The sequence below is a fragment of the Pteropus vampyrus genome, unplaced genomic scaffold, assembly GCF_000151845.1.
Source record: "Pteropus vampyrus isolate Shadow unplaced genomic scaffold, Pvam_2.0 Scaffold152, whole genome shotgun sequence".
NCBI lineage: Eukaryota > Metazoa > Chordata > Mammalia > Chiroptera > Pteropodidae > Pteropus > Pteropus vampyrus.
In genome coordinates, this window is record NW_011888933.1 from 2024804 (window position 1) to 2042151 (window position 17348).

Here is a 17348-nt window from a genome sequence, read left to right on the forward strand (position 1 = left end):
TTTTTTTCTTTCAATATCACCAGATACTTTCTCTCTTGGGCAGGAGTGAGTGAAGGGAGTGAAAGAGAGTTTGGGAGCTTTACCACCAGGATGTCTTGGGAGACATTTGCTTCTGGGCCTGGAGGCCCTTCAGGGAAACACAGGACAAGAGAAAGGCTTCCACGTCGCAGCATGAAGACTGGGGAAGAGGCAGCACGTGCCCATGTGGGGTTCCCGAGGCAGGGACAGAGGAGCCCAGCGAAGCAAGGAGAAGGGCTTAGGGTGCAGGAAGGAAGAGCAGAGATCAGCAGTGATGATTTTGCATTGGTCTGACTCAGGGCCGGGGACATAGGTCCATTGTCCTGGGCCCTGGTACTCGAGGAACATTGGCAAGAAAGGGACTGGGAGCAGTGAGGGAAGGGGAGTGGTCCACGGTATATTTGGTTCTACAGGGTCTTGAATTCCCCCAACCTCATAGTCAGTCAAAATGGAAAGAATTTGAGGACTGTGGACCAGTAAATAGCCTTATCAGGGGAGTGGTACATTTGTCCCCCTTTGTCTGAGGGGGACACATTCCAAGACCCCTGGTGGATGCCTAAAACCACCGATGGTACCAAAACCTGTATGTACAATGTTTTTTCCTATGCGTACATACCTGTGATAAAGTTTAATTTTTAAATTAGACACAGTAAGGGATTAACAATAAAAACTAACAATAAAATAGAACAACTATAATTGTAATAAAAGTTATGTGAATGCAATCTCTCTGATAATCCATCTGATAACTGAGAAGGCTGCTAAGTGACTAACAGGCAGGTTGTATATACAGTGTGGATATGCTGGGCAAAGGGATGATTCATACTCCAGGTAGGATGGGATGGGGTAAGACAGTGTGAGTTCATCATGCTATGGTGCACAATTTAAAACTTATGAATTGTTTATTTCTGGAATTTCCCATTTAATATTTTTGGACCACAGTTAGCCATGGGTAACTGAAACTGTGGAAAGTGAAACCGTTCATAAGGGGGTGGGTGGCTGCTCTATAGGTGGGAGATGAGAACAGGAGAATCTCATGTCTCCCAAATGCTCTATTTTGGAGGCTGCTTTGTCCTTTACCTGTCCACCTGTCCCCTTGCCTCTTCTTGGCCACTTCACATCAGAACTTCTTGTCCGTGAAGTCAACTGGCTTTTGCTGATCAGAGTCTGTCATCTGTCAACAGGGATGAAGACATTGGAATAATCACACTTGTTCATAATAAACCATTGGAGCTGATGAGAAGGAAGTAGAGTAGTAATTTTCTAGCTGTGTTTCATTTCCCTTTTGTGATTTCCTTTTTTGATTCTCTTTCTTTAAGGTTTTGTCAGTGATGCCTTGTCCATGAATAGTTGTTAGTTGCTCTTCTTATGAGGGAGAGTGAAGTCAGCAACGACTTATGTCATCATCTTGGTGACATCACTCTCCTGGTTGGCTTTCTTTAATTCATTCACTTAATTTCCTTCCCTCTCCCCTCCCCACTCCCTTCCTCCCTCCGTTTCCCCCTCCCTTCCCCCCTCCCCTCTCCTCTCTCCCTCTCTGTCTCTCTCTCTCTCTCTGTCTCTCTCTCTCTGTCTCTCTCTCAGGGCTTTTGATGTCCAAGCACAGAGCTAGATGCTGAGGATGCAATAGTCACCCAAACACACGTCGTTCTGCTCTTGTGGAGCTTAGAGTCTGGAGATGGATGGAGAGAACTGATAAATACATGTGGAAGTATGCACTGTGACTGGGGTATAGGGGAAAGAGCAGGGTGTCAGTGACTTTCCCAGTCACATCTGAAAGAGTCAAGGGGTCTTCCTGTTCATCTCACGGCTCTTTTATGTACTTTTCCAAAATGTTCTTAAAACTTTTTCCCGGAAGTTTGCAGTTACTGCTCAAATGGAATCTAAAATGAAACAGACACTTACAACCTTTAGACACCTGGTCTCCTGGTCTCCTCTCAGGTTTATAACTTTCCTGCTATGTGTGTAGCTGGAGTTTTAATCTTTTCTAGTAAATTTATGTTATTCCATTGGGAAAAAAAAATGAGGGAAATAAAAAAAAAGAAACAGTTAATGGGTCTTTGAGTGTCGGTTAGCAAATCATGTTAGGCAAGAGATTTGACTAAGCCTGTCAGTTAAGGCCTTAATGACATGTGACTGCACAGCACTTCCTAACAAAAAGTTCATATATATAAAAGCCGTAGGTAGTTTACGGTCAGCAGTGGTGGCAATTTAAAAAAATGTAGATATGATGAGGATTCCATTTCTTCATTTCTGCCCCAGGACTTATTGGCAAGTTGCCATTGTCCCCTGTTGAGAGAGGTGGATAATATCAATAATTTTATCAGGCCACATTTGTCTGATTCTGGCTTGCTGTGTGGTTAAAGGAAAAACCTTTCTGGGAAGAATGATGTTTCTTTAACAGCAAATGGATTGAACCGATGTAAGTGTGATTTGCAGTAGGGGATGCTTAACTTTCTATTTAGAATCAAATGCCAGAATCTGAGAAGCTAAATACAGTGAGGAATTTACAAAGATAAGACTTTTTTTGATTTGCAACATTGAAGGAAAGATTTTGGGATTAAGAAGTATCTGAAAACTGACTTTACCTTTTAATATCTGCCAATTTGCAGCCTTGCAATGATAGTTATGGACACTACACTACTGAGGGATGGTGACAGGAAATAGGCAGACCAAGGCAGTATCTTCGTATGGGTGTGCCTGAGATTTATTGGTGACAGACTTGGTGATAGATGCAGTTGGGTTGGGTCTTATGACCTATGAGAAGGAAGTGGTGACTCAGGTGGGAGTGAGGAGTTCTGAGCAAATCAGAAGGGGCACAAGGTTAGGGTTGGTGCTCTCATTTCCATGAAGTGTAGACATAGCACTCACTATATTTCTTTTATTTGAAAGTGTTCATGTTGGTACGTGTAGGTGACTCAGGAAAGCAGGGTGAAAAATTAACAATAGGATGCTTTAAAATTTGTGACTGCAGATGAGAGTGTCACATTTGTGTGATGTATTTAAAACTTTTGCCTTGGGTGAGCCCCCCAGCACCACTGTTTGGAAGTCTATACCAAACAACAACTCTTTGCTATATAGACCTTCCTTGGTCTGTCTGTACGTTCTTCCACAATGACAATGCCTCAACGAAGGCCAACATTTTTATGGGAGCCTATCAACAATGGGTTCATCTGGTCTGTTAAGCTTATACTGCAGTTGCCTCCCCAGAGGTAAGACTTTAATGAAGCATCCTTTCCCGTGGAGCCAGCCTGCCTCTCCCCCGTCTTCCCTCTCCACCCAGGCAGAGAGCGAAGCCTTCTCTTATGATTTTGCAGAGTTAATAATGCTGCTCTATTGATTTTGTGAGCCTCTCAGTCACTGGGGAATGTGTGGGGGATGGGCCCAGCGCTCACAGTGTGCTTCCTCCAACTCTCTTTCCAGCCCTGGAGCTTTTGTTTTGAATCTGGAAGCTTCCGACCAGGGCTGGATTTCCAAAGGTCAAATGTGCCTGCACATTTTGTCCTTAATGAGTTAGCTCTGCCCTGGAGCCCTCACTGAACTCGCCAGCCTTCAACCTGAGCAGCAGCAGCAGCTTCATAACCAGATCCAATTGCTTGACACTCCACCCTTGAGAAGTGCCTCAAGGAGCCACTGAGGGTTATTGGCCAGCAGAATGTGGTCGTAAATGCATGTCTACAGGAATGGGTGAGGTTTCCTCTTTGCTTAGAAAGCCAGAAAAACATCAACAGAGAGAGGCTACAAAGGAGAAAAACATACCCAGGCACTGAACCTTTGGTCCCCTCACCAACAAAACATTCGATGGTTTTTAATGAGAGAATTTCACCTTTTTTTTTTTTTTTTTAAAGGGGAGATATATTTTTTCAATCACCTTCTTTTCTACTTATTTTCTTTTTCTCTTCCATGTTTCCTTGTCCACCTCTCTGTTTGCTTTTTTAAACCTGGTGTGCCGAAATCAACTGATCTCTGAGGAACTGATGTTTTTTTTTATTTGATGATGAGAATTTCTTAACTCGTTGTTGATCTTGTCACCTTGGCTACCAGGACACTCAGGGCTGAGATTCATTCTTTGCTTTATTCGGTTGCACTTTTTTTTAGCTGATTTTTTTTTTTTTTGTAATATTTGTCTCCATGATGATTTTTTAGAATATTGAGGTTCAGGAATATTACTTGGCAAGGTGAATGGGACCATTGGGCCTCACTAGTATCTTTTAAGCTCTTAATCTTTCCCTGAAATATTATTTAGGTTCTAGAATAACAGCGATTGCTTTTTAGTAAGTATACTTGGCAAGGTGAGCCCAGAGCAAACCGGCACCGTTACTGCCAGCCAGAAATACGAGGCATTTTCTAGGCCCTGGGGATGCATTTCTTGCTGCCCCATAATGTGTACCCTATGCATCAGAACCCCTAGACTGCTCGTCCATTTCTAAACACATAGTAGGGCTTTCACGTGTATACACCATTTCTCATGTTGTGCGCTCTTTCTAGAATGTCATTGCTCTCTTTCTCCACTTGCCAAAAGCTCACTCATTTTTCAAAGTCTGGCTGAAGTATGACATTCACATGGCCGTCTCTGATCTCTCCAGGAGAGTGAATTGGCTCATTCTCTATGTTGCCATAACACTTTATTCACTCTAGTTAGTTATTAGTCATAGATATACCTGTTATTTTTTTATTATTATTTTTTAATGCCTACACCACCTGGTAGTCCTAGATGGTTTCCCATCCAAGTACTAACCAGGCCTGACCCTGCTTAGCTTCTGAGATCAGACGGGATTGGGCACGTTCAGGGTGGCATGGCCGTAGACTACCCTGTTATTGCTAATTGGATGTATTTCTATCCCTCTGTCCTTACTATACCATGGGTTTCCCTGAAGTCTCTTAACAAAATGTCTCGTATAAAGTAGAAGCTCAATAAGTAATTATTACATTAATTTAAAAGAAGCACAAGAGACAGTACCTGCCCCTTAGAGGCCAACAGAATTCAAATGGGTGTCATCTTCTTATGCTAGCAGAGTTATATCTCACTGGTCGTTATTCTATTGGACAAATCTACTAGTCTTATCTAGTCACCCCATAGAAGAGCAAGTAATGACAGGTAATAGTGGTTCCTAATTAAGATTTTAAAAAAATTCATTTAGGAAGTATTTATTGAGAAGCTACTGATTATGATAAAACAATCTGCTCAGCCCAAGGGAAGTTTAAAACTTGGCTCTAGACCTCCAGGCTCTTGTAGATTTGAAATAACTCTTCCTTCCTCCTGTTGGACATTTCATGGTGCCATCTCTGCGGGTTTCCCATCCTTGTTTGAGATTCTTCTTCAGAGCAGGGATTCAGGCTGAGTGGTGCTAGAGAAGTGTAGCCAAGCAGAATACTTATGAAAGTGCTGCCCAGTCATTTTTCCTCCAGCTGAGTCTCTCCTCATGCAATGAATTTCATAGGAAAACTCTGTGGGATGTGTTTATCACAGTCAGCACCAGTTCCCTACTATCATATTCCTTAACTATTTCATTAATATCTATTATCCTCCTGGTCCTAATAGGAATTTGAATTTGTGAATCCTAACCTGGTTTTACCAGGGAGGGCATTGTTAACTTCCAGAGGAAAGCATCTTCAGAAACAACACCTGTCTACCATGTGGCAACCATGTGGCCTTGTATCATGGGACCTCATCTAGGAGACTGACAGAAAACTGCAGTCCAGAGTCTGAAATTGAGATACCTAAAGGCATGGCAGAGGGATCAGAGTAGTAAATTACATCTTCCTCATGTCTTGCTTCCCTTAGGCAAGCAAGATTTGGTCATGAGAAACCAAGGACCAAAGAGGAGGTGACTTGAGGAAGGCCATAAAGCTAATTATATAGGAGGAGCTGGTAAAAGTCCCCCTGACTTTGGTCTTTGTGGTCTCCATGACACCACATTGCCTTTGATTGTACACATCTGTAAAAAGTCCCAAGTGAAGGATTTTGACATCCAAGACTGATTAGGTACTCCATCCCAGAAGAATGCTTAAGTACCTGATTTTTCATGAAGGTAGTCTTCCACTACCACAGATTTCTGAATCACATAGTCTTCATCCACTGGCCATTGTTCTTTTTAGGTTGTTACTACTAGATAATTATAGACAAAACCTCTTTAAAATTAGTGTTTAGGTTCCACGTAGAGAACAGGGCCACGTGCCAGTTTTGCCCTTGTGCTTATCTACTACCTAACGTTTGATGGGTCCCCTTGATTAGAGGTGTGTTACTTGATGAAAGCCAGCTACTGGCATCCAGGATTTTTACACAGGAATGAGATGCTTGCAATTCACTTCTTTTTCATTGCTGCTTCTCCCCTTCTTTTCTTCTTGCTGATTCCATTCCTTCCATGCCCCTTCCTAGCAGCATTTTGATTTGAATCTTGAACAGAAGGGATGAGTGATTGATAATACTATTGTTGAAAGTGAGCCAAGAACCACTATTCTATAGGTCATAAGGGGTGGAGAATGTTAAATCTGGTTTAGTCAAATTTGTATTTTTATGTTTATTAAAATTAGGAAATGTTTTAAAAACATTGGGTAACAGATTTAAATCCCTCCTCTTAAAAACCATATCACTTCTAGTTTTCATGTATTTGGCATTAATCCAATAAACAAATAAAATCAAATCCTCAGTAAACTGTATTTATACATTTTCTCAGTTTCTGTCTTTAAAAAATGATACTAGTTCCATTGCTTTCTGCCTCTGATTACACTTGATGTTGACAGGTTGGAATGACTGAAATCCTATTTACTTTTAAAAACCCAATAAAATATGAAACAGCCAGGGAGATCTCAGAAATCGCCTACAGGGTGTTATCAAAACCAAGACCCAGTCTCCCTAGGAGAAATTGCATAGAGATACAAAGTTGAAAATCTTGTGAAATGAAGTTTGGGATTGGCTGTTGTGTTTCCAATTTGGGAAGATCAGGAATCCTATTCCTTCAAAGTTACTGAGGTTATTAGGATAGTTTGTTGAATTTATAGAATGTTTTGAGATACTGCTAGAAGGTTCAGAGTTGGACCAGAAAAAGCTTAATTATTAGTAGCCAAGAAACTTTTGTTTCTGTTTCTGGTCTTACTGATAGTATGGCTATAGAACTCTGGAAAACCCAATTTTCTTCACTAGGTTGGGTTTCAAATAAGATAGGAATTTTAATTCTTGCTGCCTACATGGTCTCACGGGGGGACTTAGAGGTTACAGGATAAATATTAATAAACATTTTCAGAAATTTTTCACAACAGAATTCTCTGTAAAAAAGAATATATGTCATTTCATGTGGATTGGACTGGAAAAGTCCCAGTTTCACCTGGCTGCTGCAGTTATGACTTTGTTCCTGATTCTGTCCACCTATTTTATAGAGAAAAGGGAAGGGTTCTTTAGATCTCTTATTCAGTGGATTTTGGAGTGAGAGCTCAGTGTGCTTTTAAGAACAGCCCAGATAAAGCATCCCCTGCTTTAGCAAAACTGATCCTTTCATTCGCTTAGTTGTTTGCATGTCTGATAATATAGATATCATTTTCATCTTCTTTCCCCAAAAAGTATATGCAAGAACTCAAGTTATTGAAGATCAAGCCAGATATGGTCAAATTTCATGGCATTCGCAGATCTAGACACATCAAAATATCTTCTTAATTAAGGCAGTGGTTCTGCTGGGGCCCACATTCCAGGATTCTCAGTAGAGAAAACATGTTTTCTTTATAGGGGAGTTTTATTAGCAGCAGTGTTCCAGTATGTTGTTCAGGTTAATTAATGATGTACTCACACTGCTGTCTTGCCATGAGTTTGATTCCGGTAAGTAGGGCACTAGGAAATCACATTGGCATATTCCGTCATGCCAAAAAAAGAATCTTTAATTTGGACCATTAAAACACATCTGAGTGAGGTCTGTCAACAAGATAGCTTAAAAATTCTTCTTAATGTGGATACTGCTTTAGAATTCTTTCACCATAAACTATTAAGTAGCACGTGCATTGGTTTCAATGATTATATGCTGTTCTAAAGTATTTTGTTGGCTGAGATAATTGAGACCTCAAAGACTCAGCCCACCTACAAGCTCAGGTGGAGTTGACTTTTATTGTGTAAGGAGATTTGTACCAAGAACCACCTTTTCCCCATGAGTGTTTTTATTAATTTTAAATCACGGTGGTGTTTTAAAACTTAATTTATGTTGTGCACGTGTAGCAAGCTTCCTTGGAGGTTGAAACAACAAAGCAACTGGATTGGAAATTAGATTTTCCCCCGTATGCTGCTAATGTAGTTCTCGTTCCATTGGGATTTCCCCTTTGCATGGGCTGCTGATTTCTTTGAAACTGTATGGAAATTGGTTCAGACAGGAACAAAGAGGAGAGGGGATGGCAGTGATGATTCAAATTGTCTCTTCTTCAGTGAGCGTCTGGTGCTTCTGAAAGTGCACGTCACCCCGATATCAGCCAAGCCAATATCATCCAAGCCACCTAAGGTTAAGTAGCCAGAGCTACTGGAATCCAAACCTTGGGGCCTCAGCACTTGATTCTTCCTGTCGCATTGGGTCGAATTGTTAATTTGAAATCTACATTGTAACGTGGTTCAGAAATGGGCCAAGCACAATTTTACTTTTCTTTACATGATGGAAAACCTTCTCTTCCTTTCTCCCTCATCTTTTTCAGCCAGTGTATGACAGATTCCTATTGCCTAACATAATGAGCAAGAGAAGGGAATGGCTTTGTGAATATGGGAACAATTATGGGTTTAGAAAAAGGCGTCCAAAGTACATTAAAAAGAATCTACATTTCATTGTCAGAGGCACATGTGCACGTACATACACACAGAAACACAGACATACACACAAACCCTGTAAAACTTATATTCAATATTTTCACCCTTAGCTCTTGCCTAGTTCAAACGCCATACTCTCTTAATTGGATTTTGGCTCACTGCCAGGTTCAGTGTTTGAGGGTTCCATATTTGTGAAATAATGATCCTGAAGTAAATAGCATCTCTCAGTAGAGGTACCTTTTTATGTAAAATTCTTAAAGGGAATGGAGAGGACGGAAATGCTTCTGTGTTTAGGAATTTATGAGAAATAAGCCAAAACAAGACTGTCCAAGGACTTCATCTATCTAAGTGGAGTGTGCAGCTATTGAAGATGACAGAAAACACAAGTTTCTGATGACTGCTAGATTTGAATGGGCTTTTCATTTAAGAACCTTTCATATAAGGACTGATGAATGTGGAGATACCAATATTGGGGACCAACTTGATGTGACCCTCTAGTGCTGGAGACCAGTCGCCAGAATTGCCTTTATCATGGGGGTAATAGAAATGGTAATAAATGATATGATGTGGGTTGAGCCTCTACCTTTATTCCCTCAGGACACCAGTTAATAAGCACCTGGTGCAGAGGCCGGGAGAGGGGTGGGTTTTGAACATCTGAGTGACACTAAGGGATATGATGCAATATGGACTGCTGAGAAGAAATGCCCTCTTTGCATCTGTTTGAAACAGGCAGATGTGAGGATCAAGACTGATTTCTTTGTCTTGAGAAGAGCCTTCATTTTACAACTGTCTGATGAGTATGAATCAGTGAGTGCCTTCCGAGTTCTAAAACTTGAACTGAGGAGAAATGACGATTGAGCCTTTTGACCTAATGAGGTGGACATTTTAGGATAAATTTCCTGGTGGAGAAACCAGGTAACGTCTTCCCTGGAATTCCAGGATTGATTAATTCCATTTATTCATTCAACTAGTATGGTTTGGATGCCTTTTCCAAGCATTGGTACATAAGACTAAGTCTCTCCTGGAACTTCCATCCTATTAGGGAAAGATAGATAATAAACATCCAAACAGATAAATAATTTAAGTCAGTCTAGGGCTTAGTAAGTACTAAAAAGCCAATAAAGTGAAATAGTATAATGGAGAATGAATAAGGTGTTTTGGCTAGTTAATGTAGACAGATCAAAGAAGGACTCTCTGAACTGATCACAATCAAGCCAAAACATAATACATTAAAAGGAAGCAGGTATTCAATGACTTGAGGTCTGCATTTTGAGGTGCAGGAACAGCAGGCACTATGGCTCTGAGAGAGATATGAGCTTGGTGTGTTTGTGTGAATGGATGAGAGGTAAGAGTTGGGGAAAGCAAGGCCAGATCATGGAGGATCTGATTTGCCATGGCAAGAAGAGTGATGACAAGTCATTTAAGGATTATCAGCAAGAAGTATGAGCTGGAAGCAGTGTTCGAGAGTGTGATTCACTCATTTTTTAGACAAGGAAGTAAACTCCCTGCTCAGGTTTAGGAGTTTGGTGGGAAACGGAGAGGCAGTGTGGGAAAGGGGGGTATTGAACCCAATTCCCAGGCCAGGTTCTTTTCATCAATAAAGAATGAGAGCTGAAAATAGCAACTTGTCCACTTGTCTTTATTGCTTCTCTTCCTGGTAGTTTCTGGAGGCCAGAGGAGAAAAGAGGAAGTGGCAGAAGGGAGGGGTCACTCTCTGGGATGAGGAAATGGCTTTTACTTCCTACAGAGATACATACACTCAGGGCTGCCCCATGGCCTTTTATGAGTGCCTCTCAGTTTAGAATACTGTATCTGTCCCAGACAGTAAGCATTAAATTTTTTTTCAAATGAAAAACATTGAAGAGATAATAGGTAAATATCACCTATAGTTAAAATACTGATGTATATATACTATAGGAAATGTTGGTAATAAATATATACACATTGTTTTTGATGCTCTCGTGGTAAAGAAAGAAGAATTTTTGGCTTTCATCATCCTTTTGGAACCCTGCCTGACCAGGATTGTAGTCACCGTTGCTTTTTAATTGGATCGTTTGTTTGAGAATTGCTCACTCCATCCACCCATCCATCCACCCATCCACCCATCCACCCACCCACCCATCCATCCATCCATCCATCCATCCATCCATCCATCCATCCATCCATCCATCCATTTGACAAATGCTTGAAGAATATCATGAGTCAGGGACAGGTCTAGGTGTCTTTGAGGAGCCCACATTCTGGCGAAGTTTACATTTAGATGCTGGTGAGGCTGATGTCCATGGTGAACCAGGAAATTAGTTTTATAGTGTCTTGTTGACTTGGATTAGTGTGTTTCAGGCTTTATAATTGAGGCTATGAGGCCCCTGTCTAGAGGAGGGTCCATGGACCACTTTCTTCCAGCTTCTCCAACCTCCTGCCGTTCACCATCCAATTGGGCAGCAGAGCCATGTGTCGCTTTCTTTGAACCTGTTCTGAATGAGCCGTTCTCACTTTTCAGTCTTTACTCTTCTGCTACTATTTCACAGCAACTTAGAACTCCAGACTGGTAGTTTTTTTAGAGATCCGTTCACCTGGTAGATGAGAAAACAGCCCAGTGAGGTAAGTCACCCAGCCATAGTTCCTTGCTTACTTAACCTTTTATACACAACAGTTTTAGTTTACTTTGATAATATTTTGATATTTTTGGTTTTCTTTTTTTTATGCCCTTGGTATATTTGTTTATATTTATTGTCTTCTTGGAAGCATAATGAAAACAGTAGTCATTATATGATAGCTAAAACGTACACAATGTGTGTTGCAGGCCCCGTTCTAAGTACTTGACTCGTATCAAGTGATCGAACTCTCACACCGTCCTGCGTGGTAGGTTGCTGTTCTCTCATTTTATAGACGAGGAGACTGAGGCACAGAGGGGTTAAGTGACTTGCCAACAGTGATGCAAGCTAGTAAGCAGTGTAACCTGATTTAGACCCAGGCAATCCGGCTCCAGGGCCGGTACCCTCACCTGCTTCCTTCTGTCTCTGAGTGCACCTGGGGCCAGTCTGTTTCCTTAACCAGGGTGAGCAGCACAGTGGCACACCCGCGCAGCACCTTAAGTACTTTGGGAAATTCCAAGTACCTCAGATTAAGTAAATGTACAGCCATCCATGTCAGGAAAAGTGGCTTAGGGCTTGATTCCATTCTCTTTTGGCTGCCATCTTACGCAGTCTGAGGAGCAGGGCACACATACCTCTTAGAGCCCACATTGTCTTTCACATTCCACAGTGGAAGCTGAAAACTCTCTTGGTTTTGAAAATATCCTCTTTGATCACCAGCCACTAAATTGCATCTGCCACCGAGGGCCCCAGTGGGATTTGAACCTGTTGTTCTTGGAAAATTCAAACTTTGAAAGAGAAAGTGTGCATGTGTGCATACATTGTACATGAGTGTAACTATGCTTTGGGGGTAAAAGAAGCAGTTGTATATGTATATATATTTGGGGGGAGGGGGAAGGGGAAGGGTATATTTAATTAACTCAACTAAGAAAGATATAACATTGTTCCAGAAGGGAGTCAGTGAAATGAGTTTGCTTTAAAAAGAAAAAAAAAAAAAATCCCAGTAGCCTGAGTCAGCCTGTGCAAGTGATTTAGGAGAGGAAGGGGAGATGATGTCATGGGTTCGGCATGTTCCCATCTTGGCCACTCTGTGCAAAGGGGCCCGGGGAGTTTGGGGAGGGTGTGTACAAAGTTAACTGGAGAGGGTGGGGGTGAGTAAAGAGCCGGTTGTAAAACAGGATTAATCACCCCTTGTCAGACCTTTCCCTGTTACTGTGTTTTTCAGCAATTTTGGTTTGAATGAAGGCTCTCTAGCCAATTAACGTTTATTTGTTTCCTTTGGCAAGACCGTTGGGGGAAGGGATGCGATTGGTGAGTTTAAAATTTTTGTTTGGTTTTGCATTTTGGAAGAACAGGAAAGTAATGTGAGTTTGGGTTTTCAATGAAGGCTCCCCTGCCCCTCACCCCCACCCCCTTAAGAGGCAGGAAGCAAGACATGGCCAGCTGGTGCCTTGAACTGACACAGGTGCAGAGGCTGTGGGGGGTGGGGAGCCAAGAATAATTACAGGTTTCTGAAGCATCAGGCCCTGCCTGACACAAGCACTTGTCGTGAAAACTGCTCTTTATGGAAAATTAATGGCGAAGCTGAAACACTGTCAGGGCCATTGTTGTTCTTGGGAAGCCACCACCCCTCAGAGGGGATGTCCTCTCCCAGGTCCTGGGCTTCCATGAGTTGCTAGGACAGAATGCCCTCTTTCCCGAGCGAGGACTGATTGACACTCTCATGGATGGGTTTTTCCGTTAAAGAGTGTCTTTTCTGCATTTTTTTCCTGTTTTAAACCTCACTTTTCAGCCCAGATCTAGGTCTTTGCTCTAGTGTAGGGTGATTTTTCATTGACTCTTAAGGCATGAATTTAATTTTGTCTATGAAAGTATGATGACTGAAAATAATGAAACATTTTCAAGCTATAAGGTAAGAAATGGGATTTCCTCCAGTGCGTGTCAGACTAAATAGAGGCTTAGTTGGGAGATATGGTGATAGCAGACCCAAGCATCTTATGTGATCCAGCTGTGTGCAGGAGCAGTGATATCTCTTGACCACTCATAAGATTGGATTTAGTTACAGTCCAGTGGCCAAGTAATAGCAAGTGACTCTTCTGAAGGGCCGATGGAGAGTAGGTACAGCAATTTCGTGTAGAGGCCAGAGTGATAGACTTTGAATTGGTATGCTCTGAAAAGTGACACCTGGGAAACCAACCCTAGACTAAAATCTAAAGGCTTCTAGGTGCATGGGCCATCTTGTCCGTAGTGGTGACTGTTAATTTTGAGGATCACAAACATTACGAAGCAAGACAATGCTTTTCCCAGTTGTTGTTGGGAAGTGGAAGGGGGCAGTTCCTTCTTTCAAGGAGGATAAAACCTGGACCCCATCTCTGCCCAGGTTACATGACTTTGAAACTCACTGTAGCATTTAATTCGGATTTGAGTTGTTTAGGGATTTATTTTATATGTTGCAACCAAGGAATCCTTAGAAGATGAAAGGGGTATTTGAGGCCACTTATTTCAACGACATCACTCTCTCCCAGGCCTCTGTCTCCTTCCTTTCTTACCTCCCCAAGGAAAAATATACAAATATTTTCTTTGCTCGTTGAGAATAGTTTGGGGAGGAGAAATGCTGAAGAGGTTTCAGTAGAAATTCCCCAACTTTCACATTTGTTTAGAATTCAGTTAATTTTCACAGCATTGTCTCTCAGCATTTACAGATTACTAGAGGGAAGTACTTAATTTGGTTTCAGCTCCTGCAACAAGTTGACGTGAGAAACGGCAGAAAGGAATGCAATCTTACGTGGTTATAGTACCGGGGTTATTTTGTGGAGTTCAGCAATTCTGACAGTGATGTGTAATACTGTCATACCTCTGGGGTGTGCTATTGATGGTTCTTTTTTTTTTTTTTTTTAAACCCTAATAGCTAAAAATGCAGTAAGAAACGAATGTTCATTTATCTTATGTACTTGCTTATGCACATTTTCTGGACTAAATTCATTACTAACTTTCCACCCTAATATTTTCTGGCAATGAAAGTCAAGAAGAAATAAATATTTATTTAAAATTTTCATAGGAATCACTTTCTAGATCTTACCACTGGTACATATATCCTCTCTGCCACGAGTTAGGTTCAGTGTTAGATTCTCTTCCTCAAACCTGCTTTAAAACCCAGGAAGATGGGCAACAAAGTTCGAGTGCTTGGTGTCTGAGTGCTCCCCTGGGTCAACGGAGCTTATTAATCATGATGCTTCTTTCCTTTCCTCCAACCCCTGAACATGGTTCCAGACCTCTCTGGCTATGCTCTCCACTTCCTTTCTCATCTTTCAACTCGGACCTAATTTTAAAAGACTAGAAATGTGTCAGAACCATTACATCATATCATCCTTTGAAGGGGAAAAAAATAAATCATACAGTTCTCATAAATACCAATCCTTGCAGTCCTATAGAGGTTTTCCAGTTGGTTTCAGGAGTCAGAGGATTAAAGTCTTTGCTAAAAGGCGTGAAGCGTAAACATATCTATAAGTTGGGAAAGAATGACTATTTTAGAAGATCACTTTTAAAAAAGCTTAGATTACCCTACTATCAGTAGCTTATTTTGTATCACTTTGAATTTCCATCTTGGGATGCGTGTGAAGATTTCAAAGCACAAAAAAGTAATTAAACTTTGGGACACTCTCAAGAGAAAGGCAAGGGATTCGTCTCCCTGTTTCTGTACTTTAGACTCTCTGGGGACTATGGCACCATGGTAATGGCACGTGACAAAACCACACATAGTAAGTGTCAGGAAGGGGCTCCCATGGGCAGCCAAGTGCAGTTCATCTGTGTATGTAATTACCTGGGAGAGCATTCTTGCTGGGAACCCAAGTCCACCCCTTCCTCACTGGTGCATCATCATCATCATCATCACCACCAGGTCAAGGTTATCTCAGAAGAAGCATGACTTCGCACGTTTCCATGAAGTGGGAAGCCATATCTCCCCATATTTTTGCATCTGTATTCTTTCCCCAATTTATTTTCTCTCTTCGTACTTCTAACTCTTGGATGTTTTAGGTGAGCAAAATAGATATAATACTTGGAATTGACACTACTGGCTAAAAGGAACACGGATGACTAATAATTGATTACAAACATAGGTGGCATTTTATTTCAATGACTATATTATTACAGAAGAAAAATCAAAATGCAATTAATTATTTATTTTATTGACACACCAACTCAAGTATATATAAATCTAAAGACTCTAAATAATTACTCATAATAACACAGTTACTGACTGGTCACAAAAATATTGGACCAATGGCTTTGTCTTATGTTCAAATTAAAAGACATAAATACAAACTAGAACTTTATATGTTCCAAACACTTGGTTTCAAAGGAGTGACATTGAGGAATCTGGACTAGAGTCTGCCCCAACCGAACATGGGTGTGGTCTCAGTGGGGTGTGGATGGGCATTAAGAGGGGATTATAACTCATTTTTTCAGGAAGTTCTAATTCTTACAACTCTACACTACTTGAAACACTTAGATGTCTCTGTCATCTGAAATAACAGAGGTTGAGGTTTAGCTCTAAATGATTATTTTCATTGTTTGAGGACCCATGTGGTATAAGCAATATGATCATTAGTTTTAAGGAGAACATAATCTCAGTAAACCAGAAATACCACCAATTTATGGAGTTTAGATTTATTTTGGAGAGACTGTTTAATTGTCCAGGATTGAGGAGGGGTGTCTTTCAACACTTGGCAGTCAACATATTTTCTTAACTCCAATTTTTTAGACCAGTCTTCCTGAAAGACATAGATTTTATGTTGAACTTTGAATGAAAAATGATTAGTGGAAGGGAAGACGAAAGATTGTAACAAGCATATGGACATGAGGGAAAGTAAAAGCGAGGAAAAATGGGTGAAGGATACCCTTTAGTGAGGAGGGTCGTAGGGGAAATGGCAAAAGTGCCTAGAGATGTTTGCAATCCTGACTGGCAAGTGTCATGTCACTTACGACATAAAGAAGGATTGAACGAAAGTCATTTGGTAACGGTGGCATCATCATGCCCATATGTGACCAAATTTATTACATATTTTTTGATCCTGTGAAAGTAACTACCTCTTGCCAACAGCAGGGAGGTTTGATGAGCTTAATTTGTGCTACAAGACCTGAGGTATCCAGTTCTCTGTCAACTTCCGCTTTTGGAACCTATCATAGACAGTGTTGACTGACTGGGGGTGTGAAATAGTCCTTGCATGTGAGGCAGAGAACTGCCTCAAGGACCACTTATAACCCACGATTCATCTCATTTTTACCTGGAACATATCTGTGTCTCAAAGGTTTGGTTCTGCTCTTTGGGCAAAGCTAAAGAAGCACTACAATTGTATTCCAGAAGACATTTATTACCGGTCATTTCTAGGACCGCTAGCCTCAGCGTGGTCTGGGATAGGGTGTCAGCAGATGGCTTTTGTAGACCAGAGTAGAATAGAATGATCAAAGTAATAGTATAAAGTTGATTTTATCTTTGTTCGATAGACATTATAAATTGTTGGATGGGTACCAGACACTGTGCTTGGTAAGTGAAGGTTTAAAAAGAGAAGGAGAGAGTTAAGAGAGGTTTCAGGAGTAAGATCTTTTTTTTCTTTAATGCATTTGGTTTTATTTTTACTTTCAAGTATACAGTACATTGGTTAGACATTTATATAGTTTATGAAACTATCTCCCCGATTACTCTATCACCCTTCTAGCTCTACACATAGCCATTATATTACTGCTGACTACATTCCCTATGCCGTGACCATCACTGCTGACTACAGGAGTAAAGTCTTTTAATTCAGAAGTGAATTGACTAGAGCTAAAACTGAGGATTTTAATATTGGAGAGAAGAAAATGATAATTTCTAGCAATGGGACAGAAAAAGGAAAGAGAAGTTTTTGAGATGTGGAATTCAGAAAAGGGGCAAGTGAGGATAATGCACATTTCTAGTCCTGAGAAGG

General features: G+C 41.0%; 1 protein-coding gene and 1 pseudogene across 4 annotated transcripts in view; one reads left to right on the top strand and one right to left on the bottom strand.

The window, feature by feature from the left end:
• The window catches only part of KLF7 (Kruppel like factor 7), an 80229-nt gene that overhangs the window by 18353 nt on the left and 44528 nt on the right, over window positions 1–17348 (top strand). Inside the window, exon 1 of one of the 4 annotated variants that reach the window (XM_023536253.1) lies at window positions 12592–12693. The exons of the other annotated variants lie outside the window; for them this stretch is intronic. Within the exon in view, the coding sequence (XP_023392021.1) occupies window positions 12685–12693 (9 nt within the window). The 5' untranslated portion in view covers window positions 12592–12684. Of the gene's footprint in view, window positions 1–12591; window positions 12694–17348 lie in introns of those variants that run through there. 4 annotated transcript variants of the gene reach the window in all.
• Window positions 4705–4823, bottom strand: LOC111745356 (annotated as a pseudogene).